Source organism: Sus scrofa, chromosome 1 (genome assembly GCF_000003025.6).
Source record: "Sus scrofa isolate TJ Tabasco breed Duroc chromosome 1, Sscrofa11.1, whole genome shotgun sequence".
Lineage (NCBI taxonomy): Eukaryota > Metazoa > Chordata > Mammalia > Artiodactyla > Suidae > Sus > Sus scrofa.
In genome coordinates, this window is record NC_010443.5 from 31,759,930 (window position 1) to 31,783,592 (window position 23,663).

At 38.6% G+C, this 23,663-nt stretch overlaps 1 protein-coding gene across 2 annotated transcripts in view; it reads right to left on the reverse strand.

Annotated features, from left to right (window-relative positions):
- Positions 1 to 23,663, reverse strand: part of ENPP1 (ectonucleotide pyrophosphatase/phosphodiesterase 1) — a 72,305-nt gene that overhangs the window by 35,640 nt on the left and 13,002 nt on the right. For both annotated transcript variants that reach the window (XM_021087933.1, XM_021087944.1), the window contains exons 2-3: positions 3,742 to 3,814; positions 498 to 614 (exon numbers count right to left, since the gene is read on the reverse strand). In XM_021087933.1, coding sequence (XP_020943592.1) covers positions 498 to 614; positions 3,742 to 3,814 — 190 coding nt within the window. The remainder of the gene's footprint in view (positions 1 to 497; positions 615 to 3,741; positions 3,815 to 23,663) is intronic.

Below are 23,663 nucleotides of genomic sequence, written 5' to 3' on the forward strand. Positions count from 1 at the left end.
TATTTTACAATGTCCACATAGATCTTGGGTTCTTCCACCAGTCACTGTTGGAGAACTCAGAATTTAATCCCAAACTAGCTCACTCTCATTTAAATGTTATTCCACGTCATATGTAGAAAAGATCAAATCAAACTGAGAAAATTTCCAAAGTCTGATAGTTTATTTTAAAGTTTAAGTGGACATCTTAGGAACTCCTGCTTTAATAAATCTGTAATGAAAACAGTCATATATTTTAAGCAGTCTTTTTCAACTTAGTTGAAATACAAACTAGACTAAATAGGCTTTCAGCATACATTAAATATAGGTATAGTTATACTATTCATAAGATTTTTACCAAAGGCAAAATATGTGAACTTTCTTTTTCTCAGGAAATATAAATGCCAAATTTCAAAAAATTTCAAGTTGGTTAGATAAATCCCATCCCTAAAAGATGCAGAACTTCCCTTTGGTCTTTTGCCAATGCCCATGACCCCATCTTTGCCCCTGCATATTTTTACCTGGTGCTATACATGTCTCCTGGTAATCTAGACAGCAGTTTCCAAGGTCAACGCAAGCAACATCACAGCGACAGTTCCCAAATGTTCTCTCAAAGCAGCGACCTTTGCAACTTTTAACTGAAAATATTGAAAGAGTAAGATATTTCTAATCATCATACAATTACAAAGCAAACAGCAACTAATACACCTAAATTACATATAGAGCAGGTTCAAATACTTTTAGAAAACACAGTTGGGGTGGGAATTAAAGTTAACCAAGAATATTTTCACAAATACATAGAGAAAGGAACACAGAAGGTAGTAACCTTATATAGAGAGTTTGTAACACACAAGTTTGCCATAGGAAAAAAGATAACTTTTTATATATATTATAAACCCTACAGTGGCTAGTAAAACTTAAATACTTACAGCAGTAAAGAAAAGAAAAATAATAGGAGTTCCCACTGTGGCAGGATCAGCGGCGTTTTGGGACCACGGGATTGCAGGTTTGATACCCAGCCCAGCACAGTGGGTTAAGGATCTGGCATTGCTGCAGCTGCAATGTAGGTGGCAGCTATGGCTCAGATCTGGTCCCTGGCCTGGGAAATCTACATGCTTCAGGGAAACCAAAAAAAAAAAAAAGAAAGAAAGAAAAAGAAAAGGAAGAAAAATAAGAGGAGTTAGTTCTGAATATTTTATACCATGAAAAGGTTGGCTTCAATGAACATGGAGTTCTTTAAAAAGTCATAATCTATGAATATTTCAGAAGAGAAAGAACACCTTATCTCACTTGCAATTTGGTATAAGAAGAAATAATGTGTTTATTACGCAGGACATTTTCTGCAGGACCCATCTCCCTCCATCACTGAAAACACCCATCACACTTCAGATCCAGCTGGCTCCCTCTGAAAAGCTTTCCCCAATTCCCTGATCTAGGTCTTTTTATCCTTTTTGGAAGCTTGTATAAAACCTTATCCTTCCTCTCAGACTCTTAATTCCATTTGTAACTAGATTATTTGGTTCATATCCCAGTCTCACACTACACCACAAACTTCTTAACAAAAATGCTGCTCAGCACACTGTAGCCCTGGCACCCAGAAAGATCCCTGACTATAGTTGGTTCTAATAAGTTTTCATTAAATGGATAGATGGTGGATAGGGAAGGAAGACACTTTTTATTAAAAACAAATTTACATCACAACAGTGTACTAGTTGTCTGGATAAACTAGGTTTTTCTTGGATGACTAAAACATCAGGATGGTAAGGAAAAAAACCCCACTTATAAAACAATGGAAGTCCAACAGAAAAAAAGGAATAATCCTAACTCTTGGCTTCAGTGGTCTCCCAAACCAAGAAGACACTGCCATAGAATTTAACGTTCATTTGACACTGGGAAATTAGGGAGTTTCAGAGACATAAAACGACAATAATAGTGTCCAGGGTCAAAGATACTAACTCTCATCCAAAGGGGAAACAAGCTATCGTAATAATAGCTATTACTTGGAGCTCGTTAATATGCTCCAGGTCATTTCAAAAATCTTGTGCATTCTTTGTTGAGTTTAGATTAAAATTGCTGTTTTCAATCCTTCAGTTTTATTTTTAGTGCCAAACTAAACTCAAGGTGAATTGCTGTCCACTGTAAGGCTACAGGGATGAACACCAAAGTCTACAGCCTCTTAATTTTATTAAATGTTGCTACGTTTTCTCTGAATAGTTGCTGACTAAATATATAAAGTTACTAAATTTCATTCATTTAAACAATAAAGGACAGCTTAAAAATCATTGAACAAAATTAAATATTACAGGATGGTTAAACAAAAGGATCTGTTCAATTTTCAAAACTGTATTCCCTAGGAAGACCACCAGTGATGTTAATGGGGAAAAAATAAAAATGACCTCAGAGCCAAAATGACTGCTACAATATACGGTGATTCAGAGTTTTATTATTTATTTATTTAGTCTTTTGTCTTTTCTAGGGCCACGCCCGAGGCATATGGAGGTTCCCAGACTAGGGGTTCAACTGGAGTGTAAGCACCAGTCTATACCAGAGCCACAGCAATACTGTATCCCAGCCGCGTCTGTGACCTACACCACAGCTCTCGGCAACGCCGGATCCTTAACCCACTGAGCGAGGTCAGGGATGGAACCAGCAACCTCATGGTTACTAGTTGGGTTTGTTAACCACTGGGCCACGATGGGAACTCCCACAGTTTTATTATTTATAATAATCTTGTCGATGGCTAGATTTCTGCACTTGATATTAAACAAAAATGCAGAAGTTCTCTGTGGTGCAGTGGGTTAAGGATTGGTGTTGTCACTGCATGGTCTCAGGTCACTGCTGTGGTACAGGTTTGATCCCTGGCCTAGGAACTTTCAAATGCTGTGGGCATGGACAAAATGTGTGTGTATGTGTGTTTCTAGAAGCTTAAGAACATCTCTATTGCTTTGAAATGTTTGCACTTTCAAAAGACTTATAAGCATGTAAGGATAAGTTTCGGATAAGCCCTAGTAACCTCTAGGGCTGCTTCTGGAACTAACTCCTTTTCTTTTTTTTTTCCCCATTTTTTTTTATTACTCAAATGAATTTATCACATCTGTAGTTGTATAATGATCATAACATCTGATTTCACAGGATTTCCAACCCACAGCCCAGGCACATTCCCCCACCCCCCAAACTGTCTCCTCCAGAGACCATAAGTTTTTCAATGACTGTGAGTCAGCATCTATTCTGCAAAGAAATTCAGTCTGTCCTTTTTTCAGATTCCACATGTCAGTAAAAGCACTTGATGTTGGTGTCTCATTGTATGGCTGACTTCACTTAGCATGATAGTTTCTAGGTCCATCGAAATACCAGCATTTTTTGCAACATGGAACTAACTCCTTAAGGAGAGAGAATGTCCTGGGAATCCCTGGAGGAAGTCAGGGAGAAGGGCTCCAGGAGCACAGCGCTAAGACCTGTCAGCAATGTCTGCTTGTTGGTGTCTTTGTGCTTAGTTTATTTCTTGTTCTCTTAGGGGTTCTTCTGTTGTTTGTTTGGTTTTATTGTCAGAGCCCCTCTTCATGGTTTTTGAACTTTTGCAAATAAATAAAATATTATATGGCTAAAATAATAAAAGAGCTTCAAGGAGAAGGCTCAAACCAGCATCAAATTTGCAATATCTATGGAGCACGCAAAAGATTAAGACATAAGGCGAATCTCAGTCACATTCTGAAGGCTGAATTTTATCCCTACACACAAACACATACACACTGTCATACTAATTACCTTCTTTGGCACAGCTTGGTTTCAACCCAAATATACAACCAAGGATTGTTGTTAACACACAGACTGACAATACCTGTGGGGAGAAAAAAGAAAATGATATAGCATCAAAATCCATTTATTGCTTCGAATGTTTCTAAACATGTTAGTGCTGGTCATACAATGTGTGCACTTTGTAAAAATTCAAACTGCACACTTATGTTTGATGTACTTTTCTGTATGTAAGTGATACTTCAACCAAAAGTGTACTTAAATATTAACAAGCAAATCTATGCCATCTGAGGCTAATGGTGCCAGATATTTTCCAGTTGATGTAAATGAACCCAGTCCAAAAACATCATAATAAAGGGGGAGGGGAGAGAGGAAAATCTAATCAGAGATTCAATTTTCTATTTGTTAATTCACAAAAGGCAACATGAGAATATCAAATACCTCCTTCCACAGCTGAATCACACAAACCTCATCACTCTCCTCACACACACTGTGACAGCTTATGGGAATGAGCAACAGACAGAGTGGGACGACTATATCCTGGACCCAAATGTCACCACAAATTGGTTGTATAGGATTCTGGACATTAGTTTACTGATTTATAAAATTAAAGAGCTGAGTCCCAAGAACCTCCAAAAAATCTTTCCAGCTCCAACATTTTGCTGCTTTCTCATTCTCCTCTATTTTGGCCTTTGATATTTTAAAATAAGTGGTTACACCATGTAGCTCCTAAGAACGATGACAGAAGTTTTACTGTGAGTTAGAAGAAAAGGGAACAGAATAACCTACAAAACAGTCCTCAATAGTCTTCAGTAGAATGGAATTCCCTTGGCAGCTCTCTAGAATGTCACATTTCAGGACAAATCAATAAAATATGCATTGAGCACCAACCAGTGTTCCATTATGCACCAGTCTACATGTATAGACTGTGTTAAAAACTCAAGGAAAGAATAAGAGATACCCCAGGGAGCTTCTAGTTGTGTGGGAAAAGGTAAAAGCAACAAGCCCAAATGGCTCCTATTTTTGGTAGGCTCCAGCAAGCAGCTGCAGAGTTCTATAGTTCTTTAAAGAGGAAAGGCTGGGGTAGCTCAGGAAAGGGAAATCAGAAAACGTTTCATAGAGGAAGCCTTTGGGCTGGGCTCTCAAAGGGGAAAATGATGGTGGGATACTGCCAGGCAGAGCAGAAGGAGGTAAGAGAAGGCAGAGCTGAGGAAAGTCAGCAGAAGGAAAGGCTTGCAGGGAGGATGGCACATGAAAGGTGGCAGATGAATACTGAGCAGGCTACTTTGGCTGATGACAAGACTATGAAAAGGAGGATGGACCCAGCATGGAAAGGTAGAGGGGTATTTCCTAAAAAAGCCAAGATGAGGAGAAAACAGAGGCAGGAGGAATGGGTAAATGGGGCAGGGTGGATGAAAGGGAGAGGCTTTTCTGTTGTATGAACTCATTCCCCTCAAATAAAACATACTGAGTATTGACCATATGCTGGTCTGCAGACAGGCGCTACAGACTCAGCAATAAAGCAGACAGGACCTCGGTCCTCAGGATGCCTACTGTCAAGGGATGGGAGAACTAAGAAGGATGTGACTGGTAATAAACTGAGGAGGCAGGTCTAACTCATTTCAAAATAAAATGAGGGTAAAGAAAAGAAGAGCAAAAGTGTAGAGGATCTAAAAATGCAACAGGGTCTAGGCCAAGCTCTTTTTTAGAAAATCAAATATATACATCCATTAAAATAAAAAGCCATCAGAAGAAGAGCTTGAACAAGAAGAGCAGCAAATAGAACAAAGTGTCAGAAGTCATTACTGATGGAATCTTTTAAGCCTTTGATGGTGGTATAAACTGACACAAACTTATGGAAGGATAATTTTAAAGTTGCTATCAAAAACATTCAAAACTCTGTCAATTGTAAGTATATAGGGAAAAGAAAAAAATAGGAAAACTCATCCGTATTTAGTATACTGTGATTTAAACTGTGGAGAATTAAAGTTTTATTTATTTGTTAATAAACCTATTGAGAATAGTTAGAACAGTGCTTCATCTGCCACTCATCATGTATCTTAGAACACAGAAACTCTTTTATATGCCTTGGCAAATTGTCACATTCCTAAGTTTAGATCAGTTTCCAATGTTTCCATCTTTGTATTTTCAATATCATGAAATATCTCCAAGAATTCCTTTAATATGAGTTTTCGTGTCACTTCCTCTGGGACATCTTCATCCTTCTCATTAAAACCACGTTCCTCACATCGATACATTTTCTATCACTAAGTATCTCTGGCTGTATACCTAGAGTCTGCTGAATGGTGGCAGTGTTAACATTCCCACAGTCAGCCCATCTCTCCTATAACCACTGAGATTTGGTCTGAATTTCATTTCCAGCATTATCACTTTCCTTTTCTTAACTGTATTTTTATCTTTATCAGCCCATTCCCTCTTCAATTATTCATTCATTTAAAATGTGATGTAGGTTTACCACTAGCAGATAGAGAAGCAACACAACTACTTGCTTTTCTGTCTGTGCTGAACTCACCAACAGATGCATGGAAACTAATCAATGATAGACTCTAAAGAATCACTGACCAGAGTTCCCATCATGGTGCAGTGGAAATGAATCTGACTAGGAACCATGAGTTTGCAGGTTTGATCCTTGGCCTCGCTCAGTGGGTTAAGGATCTGGTGTTGCCATGAGCTGTGGTGTAGGTCACAGACGCGGCTCAGATCTGATGTTGCTGTGGCTGTGGCGTAGGCTGGCAGCTATAGCTCCAACTGGACCCCTAGCCTGGGAACCTTCATGTGCCATGAGTGTGGCCCCCCCCCAAAAAAGAATCACTGACCATGATATACATCTGTTATTTGCATAGTGTTTTGTGGACAAAAAGGTAGAGCAAAAGCACTGTACTTTATGCTATTACTCACAGTCAATAGATCTTGGTAACTGAAATTTGAGCCATGTTGTTGGGGGACTGGTGTTATTTAAATTGTGGGAATTGGAGTTCCCATCATGGCTCATTGGTTAATGAACCCAACTAGTATCCATGAGGACTCGGGTTCGATCCCTGGCCTCGCTCAGTGGGTTAGGGATCTGGCATTGCCGTGAGCTGTGGTGTAGGTCACAGACAAGGCTTGGGGCTGGCGTTGCTGTGGCTGTGGCAGAGGCTGGGAGCTATAGCTCTGATTCGACCCCTAGCCTGGGAACCTCCTTATGCTGCAGGTGCAGCCTAAAAAGACAAAAATAAATAAATAACTAGTGGGAACTGAGATTGTACATGCAGAAAATCTTACAATGCTAGTACTGCCTATATTCTTACAAGTGGGCAATAATATAGTTGTTCAAGGATGTTTAATTCAGAACTATGGGGACAAGAGAGATGGAGTCAACAAGGGAAGAGTCCAAAGACCCTCAAGCTCTGGGAGCCCAGCTTAACTGAGATCATGGAGTGTAACAGGAATGGGGGAATGGGATAAAAAAATAACATGACTTGGGGAAGTGGGAAGTCAAATTAAAGAATTAAAGAAAAGAGGATAAAAGAGGCAGGTGTGGCTGCAATGACTGAACAGCGTTAGGATCACATGGACATGGGTATTTGAATGAAGAATTGAGAGAAGAGGTCAGAAGCACAAGGGGGTGGGGATGAGGGAAGGAGCAAGGAAGGAAGAGGAAGAGAAGTTATGACCTTCGAAGTGAATTTCAGAATCTGAGTTCTACCAAAAGTAGAAAACCTGAAATTGGCACAAGGTACTCGCTGGAAGCAAGAAAACAAAAAAGGTCTAGTACTTTGACTAGTAATCAGAGTTATTCTTTTACCAATAAATGAAAATCATAATAAGATTTTTTATTTATATCCTGAAATTTACTGACTTACAATACATATTCCCTCACTGCTGTAATTCAGTCATAAAGATTTACTACCAATAACCTTACTATTCTAACTAGATGAAAACAAAACTTGTGAATAGTTCTATTATTTTAAAAAAAAAGTCTCATCTTGAGGAAAACCATGAAAGATTTGGTGGTAAGCAAGCATTTAAACCATAAGCATGAGTTTACGGCACACAGGATATATGGAAGTCTTCACCCTCTTATTAAGCTGCAGAAGAAGCATGCTGATTTTTTAAAAATCACCTCTTCATTACTAAAAGATGTTATTTAGATTTACCTTTTAGATAATGCATAGCCTGAAACTGAACCTAAGTGTGATCACAGATACAATCATTTCTCATCTATAGTCACTTCTGTAAAACATGAAATTTAGATTAGCTACTACTTTGATGCATAACACCCAAATAGAATAGTTTTTAGTAGGAAGTTTCTCTCCAGCAAGTTTCAGAGCTGTGAAATCTAATTCAATTTGAATTTTCAAAGTAGTTTTATCCAACAACATCAAAATGAGCCATCCTTTTTTTTTTTTTTTTTTTTTTTTTTTTTTTTAGCTCTACAACAATTTAGGTAGTCGTCAAGTTTTGATACTTTCTCAGAAACTTACAAAACATTTTGTCTTAGAAAACATGAAGCTCGGAGACTTATAAGTACAAGTGAAGTTGTTGGAATGTTTTGCCTGTACATTAGAAGCATATTCACTTGGAGTTTCCTGCTTATTTAGCTGGAGTCCCTGAATCATTTCCTGGACATTTAGTGAACCAAAAGAATCAGACCTAAAAAAATCACTTAATCTTTTTCTCACCGATTCCGTTAAATACTTGCATATTATTCTTTCTTTACCAAGTATTCATCCAAGTATCTGTCTACCTTGTAAAATCCCTTTACTAAAGGCCAGAGGTGAAAACGAAAGCAATTCCTACCGTGACAGAGAAACAAAGCATATGGACATTAAAATGAATGATTACAATGAAACTGAACAAAAGCTACAGCAGAAATATGTAAAAAATGTTAAGCTAATAACACAATGGAGAAAAGAAAAGGAGAGAATAATTACAAAAGGCTTCACAAAGAAAGAGCTGGAGAAAAAAGGATTTCCCCTTCAATCAACAAATGTTTGAATACCTGCAATATAGACTGGATTTTGATTCTGTGGAGATGCACAAAAATTTTTTTTAAATGTGGTAAAATCCCTAATCTGAGTTTATTGTTTACTCAGGGCAACAACTCTAGAATTTGGTGATGATAAAGACATGAGATAGTGACAAGCAACCTAAGGATCAAACTGCACAGGGACAGTGTGTCACCCATGCTCTATTGCCCAGGTACAGAAACTATTTTTTAACCATACAAGCTGGTTGTGTTTTATCAATACTATGCCACAATGGTCCCTGGGAAAAAGCAGGCTGAACTGGCTAGATCCAAGGTGGTAGACGGAATAGGCAAAAAGTCATCACTTTCCTGGCCTTGACTTATCTATTTCTGTACTGACCCCTGTGAACTGAAGGACATTTCCCTGATGTTATCTCTGTGTTTGTTTCAAAAGTACCTGGTGTTGAGCAGAGATGCTTTGTAGCTGTACTAGGAGAGATATATGCTTTGAGAGATACACAACAGTCAACTGCCTCAAACCAGTCCTGACATGACCACAGGAATGGCGCTTGCACAGATAAAACCTGGAGGTGTCTTGAGTTATCTTTGCTTCATTCATCTTCATGCTGAGATCCACCAAGGGAGGGATTTGTACTGTGCTGGCATGATTTTTGCCATGTGCAAAGGAGTATGGCAGACTGCAATGCCCAGGCTGCCCCTGGAAATCTCCACCCTTTTCCTAGAGCCCTGCTAACCTGTTTGCCTCCTAACCCTTAAAATTCCCTTACTCCCCTCCACTGGAGAAGAGGTGCCTTTAGAGCATAAGCTCCCCTTCTCCACTCTCTAACCATTGATTAAAAGCCTGTCCTGCTTGCACCAAACTCAGTATTGTAACTGGTAGTGCAAACCTGAGCGGGAAAGAAAGCCTTGAGTGAGCTTGGGGGGATGGGAGGGGTGCTTTGGCTCGGTCAGGGCCCCAAAAAGGAGGCTTGGTATCTAATTTGGTAACAAATACATGCAGTGGCACTTTGGGCAAAGCCAGGGAAACTTAGAAAATAACAGCAGCCTAGGAAAGAGAGATTACCAATGATGACAGTGGAGGTCCTGTTGTGGCTTAGGGGGTTAAGAACCTAACTAGTATCCATGAGGATGCAGGTTATCCTGGCCTCGCTCAGTGGGTTAAAGATCTGGTGTTGACACGAGCTGTGGTATAGGTCACAGACTTGGCTCAGTAGCTGTGGCTGTGGCTGATTCAATCCCTAGCGTGGAAACTTCCATATGCTGCAGGTATGGTCCTAAAAAGGAAAAAAAAATGATGACCGTAATAGCCATCACCTCTACTACCCCTTTGGTAGTACTTACTATGTGCTAGATACTTTTCTAAGAGTTTTATCATTTAATTCTCACAATAACACTGGGAGATAGATTATTGCATTTATCCAGGTTTTTAAAAACAACTGAACTCCAGAGAAGTAAGCAACTTGCCAAGGATCAGAGCTGATAAATGGCAGGGGCAAGTTTTGAACTTAAGCAGTCAGGTTATCAAGGGAGTGGGGCAGTGGAGGGGCACGGGAGTGGCTGAGAGGTGGCTGTGACCCTCCAGGCAGTCAGTGAGGAGCTGTTGGAGGCATTTAACCATGGACATGACATGACTGGATTTATCAGTTCTAGAAAGATCTTCTGGTGACACTGTGGGAGGCTGTGCTATGAGTGACTCACCTGCCTGTCTTCTCCCAAGAGACGCTCTGTCCTCCTCTGGGTCAGCCTTCATCCCAATTACTGCCACCCGACCATGCTCAGGGAGATGTGTTTACTTGTCTGTCTCTAACTGGATGGTGAGCTCTGGGGAGCCCTGGCTTCGTTACTCATCTCTTCATTTTCCAGGTCTAGCACGGTGCCTCGCACCTAGCAGACACTCAAAAAATAACTGTTGAATTGAAAAATCAATAAATGGATTTAATGAAACATAATCTGGGAGAAAATGATAAGCCTCCCTTTGTCCTCATCTGAATTTTTGACAAAGTCCATCAGTTTGTTAAGTGCCTTTGTTATCTGATTCATATAAAGGCTGCCTATAATCACTACAGGCAAAAAGCATTTTTTAGGAAATGGGAGATTGCTGTGTTTGGTATTCAGACGTGACAGACAGAACATAAGTGCCCCTCCAATTTGAAGAATTAGCTGACCACACTGCCTATCTTCCCATTTTTGGCCAAAGCTGCATACTTTCTGGAAACTACTCTGAGCATGCAGACCTACTCATTGCTGGAGTCTTCAGCAGATTTCCATTCCTGGAGGATGAGGATTAGATCCTAATGCAATAAGCCCAGGGCCAAGAAACTCCCACCAGAGACCCAAAGGGATGTCATGCTCAAAGATAAGGTCCTGTTCCTGAAGAACTTTGAACTTTCCAAAGTTCAAAGTAGAAGTTAGAACAAGTGCTTGAGTGGATTGAGGACCTTTTTAAGACAAGGTTCTAACTTTTGCTCAGACTCTTATACACTCAGTCTTGTTTCAGTTACATTTGACTTAACTGAAGATTCTCCCGAGTTGCAGTGAAATTTTACGTGAAGCAACTTAATACAATTGGTCAAGTGAAAATGGGGGAAGGAACCACTAAGCACTGGACAGGTAATTACTTAGGAGGAAACTTCACACTCCAGCTCTCAGTGAAACCTGAAAACTCTGATGGTGTGGACATCTGCCCGGTAGAAAAGGGTGCAGGTTCAAATGGCGGGGGTTCAAATCCCAGCTCTGTTCATTCATTTTCTTCAGCATTCAGCAAATATTTCCTAAGAGCCTGCTACATGTCAAGACAGGTCTCATGCTGGGTAGACCCCATGGGACAAGACAATTTAATTTCATGGAGCTTACCTCTGGTGTAACTACCAACCATGGAGCTTTCATGGAGCTTACCTCTGGTGTAACTACCAACCATGGAGCTTTCATGGAGCTTACCTCTGGTGTAACTACCAACCATGCGACTTAGACAGTGTTTCACATTCTTGCTAAACACTATTGTTTTAATCTATAAAGTGGTAATAATACCCACCTCACAAAATTGGCACAAGCCTTAGGCATAATGTACAAAAGGGCCCAGATTGGTGGCTGGGGACTGAGGTGCTCCATAAATGACCCAACTCAAAGCACTGAGCAGCAACCAGTTCTTCCTCAGAGACAATATAACCCTATCAGTGCTTAATCAAACTCCAAGGCTTTCTTTCCCTTTCTTTCCTCCCTCCTTTTTCCCTCCCTCCCTTCCTTCCTTCTTGTCTTTTTTTTTTTTTTTTTTTCCTTTTTACAGCCACACCCACAGCACGTGGAAGTTCCTGGGCTAGGGGCAGAATCAGAGCTGCAGCTGCAGCCCTACACCAAAGCCACAGTAAGGCTGGATCCAAGCCTCATCTGCTCTATGAACTATACCACAGCTCACAGCAACGCCGGATCCTTAACCCACTGAGTGAGGCCAGGGATCAAACTCACATCCTCATGGAGACTAGTCAAATTCTTAACCCACTGAGCCACAGTGGGAACTCCATTCAAGGCCTTCTTTCTTTGCTGTTAAAAGAAAAAATGCCATAAACCTGTATATTAACATTTCCCCATCTTTCTCTTTTTCAATTTTAATTCTGCAGTAATCTGTTTTCAACAGTTGTTGAAGACCACACAGTGCTAAAGAAAGTATGTCAAAAGGATGTAACAGAGAGAGAAGGAATGTGAGTTATTATTTTGCAAGGAATAGTAGTACTAGTAATTTTAGTTATATCTATATAGCAGCTCTCCATCCCATGAAACTGAAAAAGGGGTTCATGTAAATACCAATTTGTATATTAGAAATTCATACAGATTCATGCCTACACACTTAACAAAGAATAACTGTAAATTGATCCAAACACTGTGTGTATAAAAAGCTATAAAAAAATTCTGATCTTAAAGTATTCATATTTTTTTGGCTCAAAAAATTACACATCCTACACTTTATGCTATAGCAAAAAATTATGTACCAATATTTAGGAAAAAATATACACTATTTTTAGTACATAAAATATACTATTTTATATTTTTGTATAATAGTATATAGCATTTTTATAATACTATATAAAAATAAACTATTTTTATATTTTTGTTATAAATAGTACTATTATAACAATAGTACTACTATTATACCTATTAATAGTACTACTATTTATAACAAAAGTAGATATATACACAATGCCCAACAATAAGAAAATGGCTAAAGAAATCTAGAATATGTATATAATTGGGTATTACAGAGCCCATTAACAGTGATAACGTAGAAGAATATTTAATGACTTAGAGAAAGACACATTGTTGAGTATGAATTAGAGATTATAAAACAGAATAGGGAATTTCTGTGGTGGCTCAGTGTAACAAACTTGACAATATCCATGAGGACATGGGTTCGAACCCTGGCCTTGCTCAGTGAGTTAAGGATCCCAAGTTGCTGTGGTTGTGGTGTAGGCCACATCTCCAATTCGACCCCTAGCCTGGGAACTTCCATATGCTGCAGGTGCAACCTTTAAAAGACAGGGGAAAAAAACTAGAATATGAAATATGGCCCCAATTTTATGTCATATGTAATACATAGTTTATAAATAGTCTTGTCTCTGGCTGATGGGCTTAGAATGATTCTTATCTTCTTGGTACTTGGATATTGACTTTCCAAGGTTCCCACAATGAACCCATATTCTTTAAGGATCAGTATGCTGGAGAACCAAGGGGGCTAGCATGGGTGTTGGTGACCCAGAGTAAAGTTTATCTCATTCTGGCATTTTAGGGATTTTCAACATTAGAGGAAGCTCCCTCCTTCCTGTCCACTTACTTGAAGCAAACTCAAATCAACAAATTCTGTCTACATTCAACCTATCTAATCCCTCATTTTTAAATATTAATGAACCATCATGATTCACCAGTCATTTGAGGTAAGCCTACAATGTAATATCAACAAAAAGAAAAGGTCTAAGATCAACACAAAGGAAAAAAAAAAGGGAGAAGAGGGAAAACAAAATTTAAAACAAACTTATGTAAGTAGTATTCTCAATGGGATTCAAGAAGATGTATACAAATCTTGAAATCAAAAGGTTCCTAATATCAAGTATCCAGAATAATAAACCAAAGGCTCACGCTTATTCTCAACACAATAAAAAACCAAAGATAAAAAGATCTTAAAGTGAAAGGCTATGCCAACTTCATAAATTAAGCAGTAAAGATGTATAAGATCTGAATTAGTTTTTCCATAAGAGTTTAGAACTGGGAAAGCTCTCTGGGCCTAGAAAATCAAGCTTCTTGATTTCTGGTTCAATCTCTTCATGGGTTACAGAGTTATTTAGATCTTCTAATTTTTCTTGACTCAGTTTTGGTAAGTCGTATTTGGAATTTTTCATTTCATCTACATTTTCAAATATAATAGTATAAAGTGATCTGCCATAACCACTTGTTATTTTGTCAATGTCTGTAGCACTGAATTTGTGTTCTTTTTTTCATTCCTGATATAACCTGTACTTTCTTTCTTTTTTAATTTTTTTGTTTAATCAGGCTTACCAGGGGTAATCTTATCTTTTCAAAGAATCTACTTTTTACTTTGTCAGTCTCTCTAACACGTTTATTTATTTTATTTTATTTTTCTAATCTGGTCTTTTTTTTTTTTTTCCCCTTCCAAATCCCAGGTTTAATTTTCCGGGTTTTCTTTTACAAAGTTGTTGATATGAGTGCCTAGGTTATAGCTTTTTAGACTTTCTTCTCTTTTAATATTACTTTTATTCTAACTTTTAAGACATTGTTGTTTTAAAAGTTCATTTAGGTTTACCCAAATATTTACAATGTTATGCATTTTAATGCATTTTTCCTTTACACCTTTCATCTAGCACCATCTGGAATCAGTCTTCCTTCTGCCTAAAAAGATCCTTTTAAAATTTTCCTGATGGCAGAGTCTCTCGGTATTTGTTAGTATATACATGTTTTTTTTGGTTTTTTTCCCCTCATTCTTGAAAGCTATTTCTGCAGGGGTACACAGTTCCAGTTTGGCAATTATCTTCTTCTGGCACAGTAAAGATCCCATCTCTTTATGCTATCTTATGCTTTTAATCATTGCTATTCAGAGGCCAGCTGTCAGTCTTTCATACTTGAAGAAAATTTGTCATTTTTCTCCTACACGCTGAATAATTTTTATTTTTACCTTTGTATTCTGCAATGTTATTCTTGGTTTTTTTTAAACATATATTTCTTTCCTTTATTCTGCTTAAGATTCAATGAGCTACCTGAATCTAAGGATTGGTGTTTTTTATCAGCTCTAGAAAATTGTTCTCTCTTCAAATAGTGCCCAAAATAAGAGGAAAAGATAATACTATCAGAAATCAGTAAACCTAGAAAGATGTCTTAAAGAACCAAATAAAATGTCTAGAAATAAAATGAAATCAAATGAACAAGATTAAGTAAGGGATGAAGTTTCACATCAGAAGAGACAGAGTAGTGGAAGACAGAATTTGTGAGCTGAAAGGTAGTTCAAAAAAGACATTATCAAGCATGTAACACAAAGAAAGATCACAAGAAATTATCCTTCTTCCAGTCTGCCATTACTTCTTCCATATTTCCTTTTAAAATGGTCAAGAATTTTATAATCTGTGTCTGATAACATCACTATCTGAAGTCACTGCTTATCTGCTTCTGCCGTGTGGTACTTCTGCGGGTTTTTGCTCATGGTGCTATTCTCCTTTGTGTGCCTGGTTGTTTCTAACTATGTTCTATTTATTGATGTTAAAATTCTTCAGGATTCTTTAAGGCCAAGGATGAAAGTGTTTTCCTTAAGAATGGATTTATGTTTGTTTCTGCCAAAAACACTGGGGAAATTTCAAGTCTAAGATCCCTTTCACAACTTGAGGTAAATAAAGTGAGATAAACTTGGATATATCTTTATATATGGGGAATACACCATAAATTACACAAAGCTATATCCTTCACAGGATATTCTAACTTCATACAACATAATATATATATAATACAATACACATATAATATAATACATAGCCTTAAGGTATATAAACATGCAGAATTTCTTTATAGAATGCAGTTTGCAACTTCAAAACCTTATCTCAAGTCCTGATTTCTGACAGTTTTCAAACATACATTTTTTATATCTGTCTCTCTGACCCATGTTCAACCTCACCACATTCAATTTAAGAAATATTAGTGCCTGCCTGCCTATCCTAAGCCAGGGGACATCTAATATGATAACTATATTTAAGCAGAATGTCCTTTATCCTCACAATTATCTCAGATTTGGAAATTTTGAAAATAATGATATTGTTTATTCCCTCATTAACAGATCTCAATTAGGATAATTGAGCTAAGTCATTATAGTAATATCTGTCAGCTTATGACTTGCATAATAAGTTGAGATTAAAATGACTGAAAGAAGAGGAGGTTTTTAAGTAAAAGTATAATGGGAAAGTCATTTTATAAAGTTTTAAGCAATAACTAGCAATTTATTAAACTATATGTGCACACACTTAAAGAATGACAACAAAACCCCACAAATATCTAGAGTCTGGGTGATCAAGCCCATTTATTACCAAACCACTGTTTGTAAGAGTATCTCGAAGGACCAATCAGAAGGCTAATTAGAACATAACAGAGAAGAACAACATGGCGGGTTCCTTTGACAATGCATAGATCCATGGGTGTAGGGTAGAACGTGCCACCACCTGCTCAAGCTCGCTGCTACAGCCCTTCCAGAATCTCTGCATAAGTTAGAAACAAGATCATAAGCCATACTACTTTCCCTCAGAGACTCTTAACTTCTATGAAGAGAGTCTCTGCTCTGTGGATACCACTACAGCACTTTCCACAAACATAAAAGGGAAAATATTGCTTTTAAAATGAGAGATACTAAGACAGGAGTCCACAAAAAGAAGCATCAGAGACAAAGCACAGAAATTTTGGCTACCTTTCTAAGAATCCACCATCAACACTTTTTTTTACAATAGTGATTAACAGAATTGCTGGATGTCTGCCATCATTTACAATAGTCCTTGCTTCTAATTTATGTCAGAAATTATGCCATGAAATCAGGTACATTTCTTAAAATGCCAACCCTTTTTCATATTTAGTAAATGGGGAAATCAGTAGCAGGCCAAGTTTAATAGACTTTACTAAGGTGAAAGCTAGTTGTAAATAAAAAGAAATATATTCACATTGAAAAAATACACACTCTTCTTTGGGATTCTTTTTTCTCATATCCTTCTAAAAAAGAACAGAAGAGAAAGTCAGGAGGCAGTAGAGTGGTTTAGTAAGGCACAACATATTATTAAATTAATATTAAATATTTAATGTAATAATAATAATACTCGAAATACTGGCTCTCTTAAATGCTCCCGTGTATCACTCAGGGACTCTGAGCTTTTAATACTTTCCTAAGCGAGAAAGAAAGATAATAACTGATAGACATTTTTTTAACATTCAGGTATGTGTACATGAAAGACAGAGAAGATGATACCCACAATCCAGTATAAATCTGTTAGGAGTCCCTGGTCATAGAAGGCACAGTTCAAAACAATTATTTTGAATAAGCACCATACACCCTTGGTTGAACTAGTCTCTTGGGCAGATCAAACTATGGATTTTTGTCTAAACTACAGCAGTCCAGAAAAGGTTTTGGCACCTTTGATATTTAAGCAAAAAGTCATTTCATCATTTCCCTGATTTTCAATAAATTATCCTGGTAAAATAAACATTCGAAGAAAAGTCTGTAGGCCATGGCAGCTGGTAATGATAATTGAAAAATAAAATTTTTAGGACAGGTTGAAATGAAATATCAAATAAAGAAATAAAAAAAAATTAAAAAAAGAAGGCTAGCTTAAGGAAAAAAAAAAACAATGTTAGGAGTTCCCGTTGTGGCGCAGTGGTTAACGAATCCGACTAGGAACCATGAGGTTGCGGGTTCGGTCCCTGCCCTTGCTCAGTGGGTTAAGGGTCCGGCGTTGCCGTGAGCTGTGGTGTAGGTCGCAGACGCGGCTCGGATCCCGCCTTGCTGTGGCTCTGGTGTAGAAAGGTGGCTACAGCTCCGATTCAACCCCTAGCCTGGGAACCTCCATATGCCACGGGAGCGGCCCAAGAAATAGCAAAAAGACAAAAAAAAACAAAAAAACAATGTTAGAGCTTTACCATAAACTATAAGGAAATTATTGAAATTTTATCCATTTTTAATTAAAAACACAAGTATGGCAAAATTGTGGCCCAAGATAGGAATGGTAACTCTCATGTCTTTATATGCAAATGAAGAGATGTATCACTTTGGAGCTTTGTGATATCGAGAAGGCCACATCACCTACGGTCCCTTCATTGGGTTGGACTGGAGATTTTCTATGATCCCTAATAAATCTAAAATATCTATGAATCAACTGTTCCCTGACATTGGATCCTAACTTTATTTGGATCACCCCCAACCCCACATCCTGTACCCTTCTCTCTTAAGGAATATTACTTCAAATACACACATGTATTAAGATTTCTCGGTTGAAAATAGGCCATCGGGAAAAAACCACTGGGCCTGTCATGGGAAGTACCTGAAACACTAGCTCTGAAGCCTTACTTCCGCTGGCAAATTAGAAAGGGGGTCAGAAACTCACCTGAGCCATATGCTTCATATTGGAAATGTTTCCTGGGACCCTGCAAGGCCTCCAGAGAACTGATTTATCTAGACCAGTAATTCTTCTTTCTTATCAAGTTCACATATTTTCCCAGTTTTATTAAGAAGTAATTGATTTATATATCACTGTCTAAGTTTCAGGCATATAGCATGGTGATATGATTTACACCTTTTATGAAATGATTACAGTAGGTTCAGCTAACACCCATCACCTCATACAGATAAAATAGAAGCAAAAACATGATCACTTATTTTTGTTTCCAGAAGTAGCAAGCATTTTCAAAGGAAAAAATATCTAGTGTTATGAATTCTGCCTGAGTGAGCAAATCACTTCTCCCATATGGCTCTGACTGTTTTCACAGACCACTTCTCTCTGACATTAGAGGTCAAAGATAAAATGTCCATTTGGGAGAATAAAGTAATGGTCTCAGCAGACTCTGCTTCGATGGCAACCTTCGCTCCATGACTCCTATACCTTCCCTGAATCTTGAGATGCAAGCACCTAATCAAGGTCAGTAATAGAAAACACCTCAATGTTGAAGCAAGATCCTCTTTAAAAAGCTGGCAATAGATTCTGCTGTGTAGCACTGGGAACTATGTCTGGTCACCTATGATGGAGCATGATAATGTGAGAAAAAAGAATGTATACATGTACATGCAACTGGGTCACCATGCCGTACAGTGGAAAATTGACAGAACACTGTAAACCAGCTCTAATGGAAAAAAAAAAACATTTTATAAAAAAATAAAAAATTAAAAAATTAAAGGCTGGACAATAATGCTTCAAATATTGCCTCCTGCCACTAGAGTGTCTACTGACATTTACAAATGGGTAACACCCACAAGGGCTCACAGAATTATGAAATATCCACACTGTTCTTGGTCTGATGGGGCTTGAACAGTTGTCTGTCTTCAATAGGACAGTTAGTATTAAAAAAACACATTTTTGGAGTTCCCATCATGGCGCAGTGGTTAATGAATCCGACTAGGAACCATGAGGTTGCGGGTTCGATCTCTGCCCTTGCTCAGTGGGTTAATGATCCGGCGTTGCCGTGAGCTGTGGTGTAGGTTGCAGACGCGGCTCGGACCCTGCGTTGCTGTGGCTCTGGCATAGGCTGGTGGCTGCAGCTCCGATTCAACCCCTAGCCTGGGAACCTCCACATGCCGCGGGAGCAGCCCAAGAAATAGCAAAAAAAAAAAAAGACAAAAAACACATTTTTGTGGCCTCTCTTTATCTGATCTTCAGAATTACCTTAGCTTCTCAGCAATGTCTTGAAAAAAGAGATCTTGAAGAAATCCAGTTTACTGGATTTCTATCTTTTGCCTTACAACAAAATAAAATGACAGCTGGAGTAAATATTTAAAGATTTAACATGAGATCACCAGAAGAAAATATGGGCAAATATAAATAACATACTATGAGGTTACAATCCAAAGTAGAAAACAAATATCAATGAGTTTATACCAATATAAATAAATATTGAATAAATAAATGAGGAAGAATAGACAAACATCCAGCACAGAAGAATTCCAAATAATTTAAGTAGATACTCCACTTTCGAGGTGAAACATAAGTCTCTACTCATTAAGTATGGGCTGGGCATGGAGACTTCTTTCCAAAGAGGACAGAGTGGAACAGAAAAGAGATTATCTTTGCAGTGGAGAAACCCCATAAACACTACCTCAGCCAGGTAATTAAAGTTAACATCACCAATGATTAAGTCCTATTAATAGCACAGACTCTTGATATAACTGGTGTTAAGGATGGCACTTTACCTGTGGTCTGACTTCCCCTCATCAGCCCTTCCACAAAATGCATAACCTGTACTCCTCAAAACTGTCAAGGTCATCAAAAACAAGGAAAGTCTGAGAATGTCTGAGAAATTCAGCCAAGAGGAACCTAAGGAGACACTGAAGTGTAATGTAGTATTCCTGGGTGGGATATTGGAACAAGAAGCAAAAAGGACATTGGGGATTTCCCATCATGGCACAGTGGAAAACGAATCCGACTAGGAACCATGAGGTTGCGGGTTCGGTCCCTGGCCTTGCTCAGTGGGTTAAGGATCTGGCATTGCCGTGAGCTGTGGTGTAGGTTGTAGACACGGCATGGCTCAGGTCCTTCATTGCTGTGGCTGTGGTGTAGGCTGGCAACTGTAGCTCCAATTTGACCCCTAGCCTGGGAACCTCCATATGCTGCAGGTGGGGCCCTAAAAAACAAAATCAATCAATCAATCAATTAAAAAAAAGGACATCAGGAAGGAACTAAGGAAATCCAAATAGTCTGGACTTTAGTTAATAAGGCTGTATCAACATTGGCTCATTAGTCATGACAAATGTACTATACCAATGTAAGATGTTAATGATAGGGAAACGGAGTGTGTGGTATATGGAAACCACACACTTCATATGTACTAGCGGTATATATATTAATTAGCTTTGCAATAGTTCAGTAAATCTAAAACTACTCTATAACAAAAAGTTTATTCAAAAAAGAAAAAAGAAGTAGGCATGAATCCATATTATTCCCACCACAGAATTTCTACTTTTTAAAAGCATTGCTCTTTTTTTTAAAAAAACAATGCATATACACACACAAACGGATATATGGGCATCATTGAGAAATTATTCTATATACAATTTCTTTCAATTGAGAAATTATTCCTTGCGCAATTTTGTTTCTTATTTTTACATGTAATATTTTTTATAAGCATTTATTTTATCAATAATTCTTTAAAATATATATATTTTTTAATTTAGGTAGAGCCATAGGTTGAGACATAGAAATATTTAAACAATGTATGATACTGTTCAGTGAAAAAGTTGAACTTTCACTTCGCGACATTTCAGCGCTCTATGATTTTTCAAAATAAACAATGTGCAGACATTGCTTTCACATCTGCTCCCTGTCAGGAGTGGACACTAATATGCTGCCTGGATTCCCCTTCGGCAAGGATGGAACTTCTCCCCTGGCTGCTGGGGGTGCCACCTGGCAGTGACCGCCTCAACTAAAGACAGCACTTGCCCAAGGTCATGCCCCTTCCCAGGGAGGCCTGCCCCCTCTTAGCCAGATCCAAAGGGTCACGCTATCAGATCCACCCAGTGGGCCATCACAGCCACTGGGCTCATATCTCAGCTCACCTCACCCTCCCAAGTGCTTTCCCTTCCCTTTTCTTCCACAGGAGCTGACATCAAGAGCAGGCCCAACAGAGTTACCCTTGTGGCTCAGTGGGTTAAGAACCCAACTAGTATCCGTGAGGATACAGGTTCAATCCCTGGCCTCGCTCCGTGGGTTAAGGATCCAGCATTGTTGGGAGCTGTAGTGTAGGTTGCAGATGTGGCTCAGATCCTGCATTGCTGTGGCTCTGATGTAGGCTGGCAGCTGCAGCTCTGATTCGACCCCTAGCCTGGGAACCTCCATATGCTGCAGGTATGGCCCTAAAAATAGGAAAAAAATAAAATTAAATTAAAAAAAAAAAAAGGAGCACACCCAATAAACTGCCTGGGATTCCAGTCTCCACCTCAGAGTCTGTTTCCTGAGAAACTCAAACTCTGACACTGCCTTCCTCCTGAGCTGCTATCACAGAGAAATGACCACTGCCAATGGGAAACACCAACAGAAGACTGGAGGGTGAGAAGAAGGGAGAAGTCAGAACACGTGCCCCCTGCTGCCCTTGCCTGGGACAGGAGCCCTGGCAGGGGCTGCATTTCTCCAGGGGCCCAGCTCCTACAGGGAAGCCTGGCTGCCAGCTCTGGTTTCATCAGCTTTTCCCTTTGCTTTTCTTGCCCTCAAGGTATAGAAGCTTCCTTCGTTACTCGTGCTGGGTTGCTTCACTGCCATCTATCCCACTTGGCTTTCAGCTCTCCCAACGTTTGGCTTTCACCTCTTTTAACAGGTTTGTAACTTGTTTCCTGTATTAAATCCTCTTGACTAAATTACCAGGTATGGCCTTTGTTTTTCAGATTGGACCCTGGCCAGCATAGCAAACAATCGGTCATCAGTTACTTACACACACACACACACAAAACAAGGCATAAACTAAGAAGCTAAATTTAATAGACAAAGAACTTTCCACTTTGAGCGTTCACTTATTTTTAATTCTCAGTCTCCTAGATGCAAAACATATTTTTATTAGTTCTTGCTTCAGCTGGATTTCAAGGTGAAAAAAAAAAGCAGTGCCAAAATAATCCTGAAGACACTTTGTTTCTTTTGAAGCTATAATCAAGAAAGACATGAATCACTAAATGAAAGCAGTATTAAGTGCTTTTAGGGAAAAAAAAAAGTTTTAGGTTTAGTTAAGCTCATGAGACAGGAAAGAGAAGGAAAGCAGTTTATGAATGTTACAGACAGCCCATCCCACCCTCAGGCGGAAGACGATGAACAGATGGACTCAGAAGTGCTATGGGTTTTATCCAAATGACATTGTTTTTCTTGCCTAGGCAGGTATCCTGCCTATGCAGGTGGTAGGTCAGAGATGAAGAAACACAAAAGGAGAAAGAGCGTCGTGTTCAGTTAAGTTTATGTGATTTATTTCCAATTTTTTTTCTGAAATAATTTTTGGAACATAAATGACTAGAGCACCTTGCATTTACTCTCGAAAAATGGGCTCAGTGGAAACAGACTACGAAAGGCAGCTTCTAGAGGATTTTTGGTAATTCTTCCTGAGAACAGGGAATGAGGTTAACATGGAGATAAAAATGACCCTTTATTTTCTGTAAAGACCTAGCGGTTAGCTACTCGATCACAATGACAATCACAATTACGCCAGCAACTTAAAGACAGGACTTAAAATCTGGTAATGGATACATGGGTTTATAATTTAGGAGAGACTGTAATTTTAGACTTGTGTCACCTTTCAATGTGTATATTTAGACTTAAGTCAACTCAAGTAAGTGCGTTCATTTGGCTGAAGAATCTTAAAATTATATTTCTAAGAACACTTACAACTTAACTCTCTTAACCAATTTCTTTTCCTCTAACAAATGTTTCTTGAACAAAGAACATATGTTTTACGTATATCCTCATCATTACTTGCCAGGAGAACCAGCAAAGTAAAAAAGCCCTATGATTCCATAATCTTTTTTTTTTTTTTTTTTTTTTTTTTTTTTTGCTTTTTGCGGCTGCACCCATGGCATATGGAAGTTCCCAGGCTAGGGACTGAATTGGAGTTGCAGCTGCTGGCTTATGCCACAGCTCACAGCAACACTGGATCCTTAACCCACTGAGCGAGGCCAGGGATCAAACACACATCTTCATGGATACTAGTCAGGTTCGTTACCGCTGAGCCACAGCGGGAAGTC